Source organism: Phalaenopsis equestris, unplaced genomic scaffold (genome assembly GCF_001263595.1).
Source record: "Phalaenopsis equestris unplaced genomic scaffold, ASM126359v1 Scaffold000658, whole genome shotgun sequence".
NCBI classification, from domain to species: domain Eukaryota; kingdom Viridiplantae; phylum Streptophyta; class Magnoliopsida; order Asparagales; family Orchidaceae; genus Phalaenopsis; species Phalaenopsis equestris.
Window position 1 is genome coordinate 85,478 of NW_018165098.1, and position 3,725 is coordinate 89,202.

General features: G+C 31.1%; 1 protein-coding gene across 1 annotated transcript in view; it reads left to right on the forward strand.

Moving 5' to 3' along the window:
• Positions 1–2,310, forward strand: part of LOC110030116 — a gene marked incomplete in the record, with an annotated part of 71,749 nt that extends 69,439 nt beyond the window's left edge. Inside the window, 1 exon segment of the mRNA XM_020732695.1 lies at positions 1,880–2,310. Coding sequence (XP_020588354.1) covers positions 1,880–2,072 — 193 coding nt within the window.
• Positions 2,311–3,725: the final 1,415 nt, after the last annotated feature.

A 3,725-nucleotide genomic window follows, 5' to 3' on the forward strand; every position in this document is an offset into this window, starting at 1 on the left:
ATATTATAGGTGGCAGGCATGAAAATCCATTGCATTAAATTGTGAGCATTAAAATTCAATTTATTGCATTAAAATTTCTATCTTTATCTCAACTGTTGCTATCAACGAACAAGAAAATTAGGGAACCTAATATGCACACCAAAAAATGACCTATACTAATCTCAAGACAATCTGATGGTCGATCAAAAGAGATAAATAAGAGAATATTCCTCTAATGAATATTCAAGTACTCATAAAGCCGTTTGGTTGAAAAATTGCCAGCTGACCGAAGGTTGACGATCGACGAAAGGGCCACCTAGGCCGAATGATAACAAATATTCACTCCAACAAGTGAACAAATGTCTAGCACCCCCAACAGTCTCACAAGTATCAACATGAGACTCTCTCAATACTTCCTCTGAAGATCACAATGGAACAAGCAGGCTGATCGACCATTACTAGGGTTAATCGCTACTACTCTCAGAGTCGATCGACTTCCTAGAACGAAGACGGACAGTTTCCCGGACAAAATAACAAACTGACACTATCACAGTCAAAGGTCCAAATACAATAATGACACTAAAATCAATTATGAATATGAAAAGAAACGACAACAAATAATATTTTCCTGTATCCCCCTTATTGATTTAGAGACATATATGCAATTTTTCGTTTATGACTTTCCCATCTCTTATAAATAGGGGTCCAATGCATGTAAAAAGGGTTTTTGGCTCTTCTTTTTAGACCCATACTCTGTAAGGAGATCTCTCTCCTCTTCTTTTTTTGTAACCCTTCAGTTATAATATATAAAATAGGTCACAAATCTTGGGAAAAACTCAGTTTGCTTCTATGAGGCAATTCTTTGTGTGCTTTTTTACTTTGTCTTTTTCTCTTCACTTGTCCTTTAAAATTCCTACCGCTCCGATTCTTGAGCATGTCTCACATGATAAATTTGGATTCAACACTGCTTTATTTTAACATAATTTTTCTTGAATGTTTACATTTAAATTTTATTTTAAGTTGAATAGAAAAGTTTTTAACAATTTAACTTGCATTGTTATTCCACTTAAAATTATAATCATATATTGTGATGATTAGAATATTGAATTTGATTTGATTTAACATTTTGGGCTTAATATTCAAAATTGTTAGTATTCTCATCATTTGCTCAAATTTATCATGCTATAAAATAAAAAAAAAGTTATTTTGAAGTGATTTTTTGTTTCATAACATTATCATGGGCTTACAAGTTTCAAATTCAATGTCTTTTGAATGTGGTTTAAACAGAACATGAATGAAATCACCTTTATTTTTTAGTGTAGTGTAAGCTAGAATTTAAAAATCTTGTTCTTGTAAATATTTATAATTTTCAATCTTTTTCGGCCATTTGATTTAGTTTAATTTTGTTGTTATTATTGTAACATAATTATGTTGTTACATAATTATGTTATTATTGTAACGTATTATATTATTATTTTAAATGGACTGCTTTACATAATTATGTTATTATTGTAACGTATTATGTTATTATTTTAAATGGACTGCTTTATTCTATTTAAACTTTTTCGGCAACTGCATTACTGTCTTGAGATATTTTTCCTTAAAAGTTTTGTGATTGGACATATTTTGATAATTGGGACCTTAATTCTCTTATAGCCGTGACGTTTCATTAAATTTCATTATAAAATATTATTTTTTATAAAGAAAATTAAAAAGCAATTGTCAAAAAAGAATTGTGATAGTTTTCTTGCGTGTAAATTTGCGAATAACTGTTCCAAATTCGCCTGCAGATTTTTTTGGGTTCTCTCTTGAAAGGGTGCACCTTATTTTTTCTTCATATATGCTGAAAGTGTATACAATGTTTGTTATGTGAATCTGACCACCCTTTGCACATGATCAGGTGGACGCTGCCTGAAATCAAGGACTGCTTGCAAGAGGCTGGCTTCCAATCAATACATTTCTGGATCCGCAAAATGCCCAACATAGACGAAGGTGAGCACTGGGAGGAGCCTGATGCCAAATATGAAGAATCATCATCTTTTATGCAACAAGATGCATGGAATGCATATGCAGTTGCTGTAGCAAATTTATAGCCCAAGAATGAAAAATTTTTCCTCGGATTGACCCATAAAATAAAAGTTCCATTTATCTGCGTTAGTGTGATGATCATGAATTCATTTGCATAAGCTTTGGGGGCTATAGGAGAGATTCAAATTTTGAATCCATCACAAGATGATTTCTTTGAATTCTTGATTTTCCAGCTCAGAAGCTCGGTATTTGTATTTGTAAATGAGCAGTTTTATAAGCATAATTTTCTTTTCAACATTCATTAAATTGCTTGAATTCATCCATTTTGTTTCTGCTTCTCGGTTGCTTAGCCATGCGTTATTGACAACTTATTGAGTTTGATGCATACATCAAAACTCTCAAAGCTTTTCTTTTTTTCTTTTCTTTAAGGTTGGCTAGCTTTAGAGCCCAGTACAAGGCCACTGTTTCAGCCTCCATTTCATCCCCAGCAATGCTTGGGGATTGGGGATTTCACTGAAAAAGAAAAGAAAAAAGAAAAGCTTCTAAGTAGGGCTACAGTTCTACAAAGCCAAAATCCATTGTACTTAGGACTGATGCGTGCAGATTTACAGAATTTGATGAGGATGGGGAAAATATATCTCATATGATAGACATGTCAATATCATAGAGAAAGAGGAAATGGTGATCAGCGTTTCAATTATAAAAAAAAACCAGAAAAGCTTCTGCAAGCGTTCTTTGTTCATGTCAATGCTGCATTTATTTTGGGTGCACTGCTATTCTTATTCTCTCTCTCTATTGTGGGAGAAATAAGGAGTGCCTAATGGTCCTGATTTTAACCAACTTTCTACCATAGTTAATAAGATCATATATTTTGTATTTTAGTCATATTTTGAGAAATGAGCTTTTAAATTTTGAAGCAGAAGAATTGATGTCGCCTGAAACGAAGCTCAAATGTTTTCCTCTAGTATATGATTCGGTGATATTCTGTTGAATAAAAAAAGGACATTTTGTTTTTCCTTTTCAAATAATTTTTTATCTTTCTTTGTGTATTTTTTTTGGGCATTTCCAAAACATCACAGTTCCTATGTATTTACCTATGTAATGACTATATTTTATTTTTTACATTTATAATATTCAAATCTTTTATTATTGCAAACTTTTTGAAGTGGAATACAGTTGTTTCATGCATAATAAAAACGATAAATATTCAAATTAAAGTTTAGGTATAAATGTAAATCTTATATTTTTCACGTATTAATTTTATTACCATTTTTACCTTGTATTTTTATATTTATACTAAAAATGCTATGAATAAACAAACCTTGTTCTTAATTGGGAAAAATGTCAATTTATGGTTGCAGGAAAAATTGTGTTAGAATATAAGATTTCTGAAAAAGGCATAGAAGTAGATCCAACAAAAATTTAAATTATTGTTGAATTATCATCTCCTACTACCGTAAGAGGAATTAGAAGTTATCTGAGATATGATGGTTTCTAAAGATGTTAAATTAAAAACTTTTCAAAAATTTCTAAACCTTTGTGTCATCTTTTGAAAAAAGACACTAACTTTGATCTTAATGAGGAATGATCGAGTGCCTTCAATTTATTAAAAAAAAATAATCACTGCACCTATTATTGTTTCACCTGATTGGGAAAAATCCTTTAAATTAATGTGTGATGCTCGTGATTATGCTATAGGGGTTATTTTAGGGCAAAGA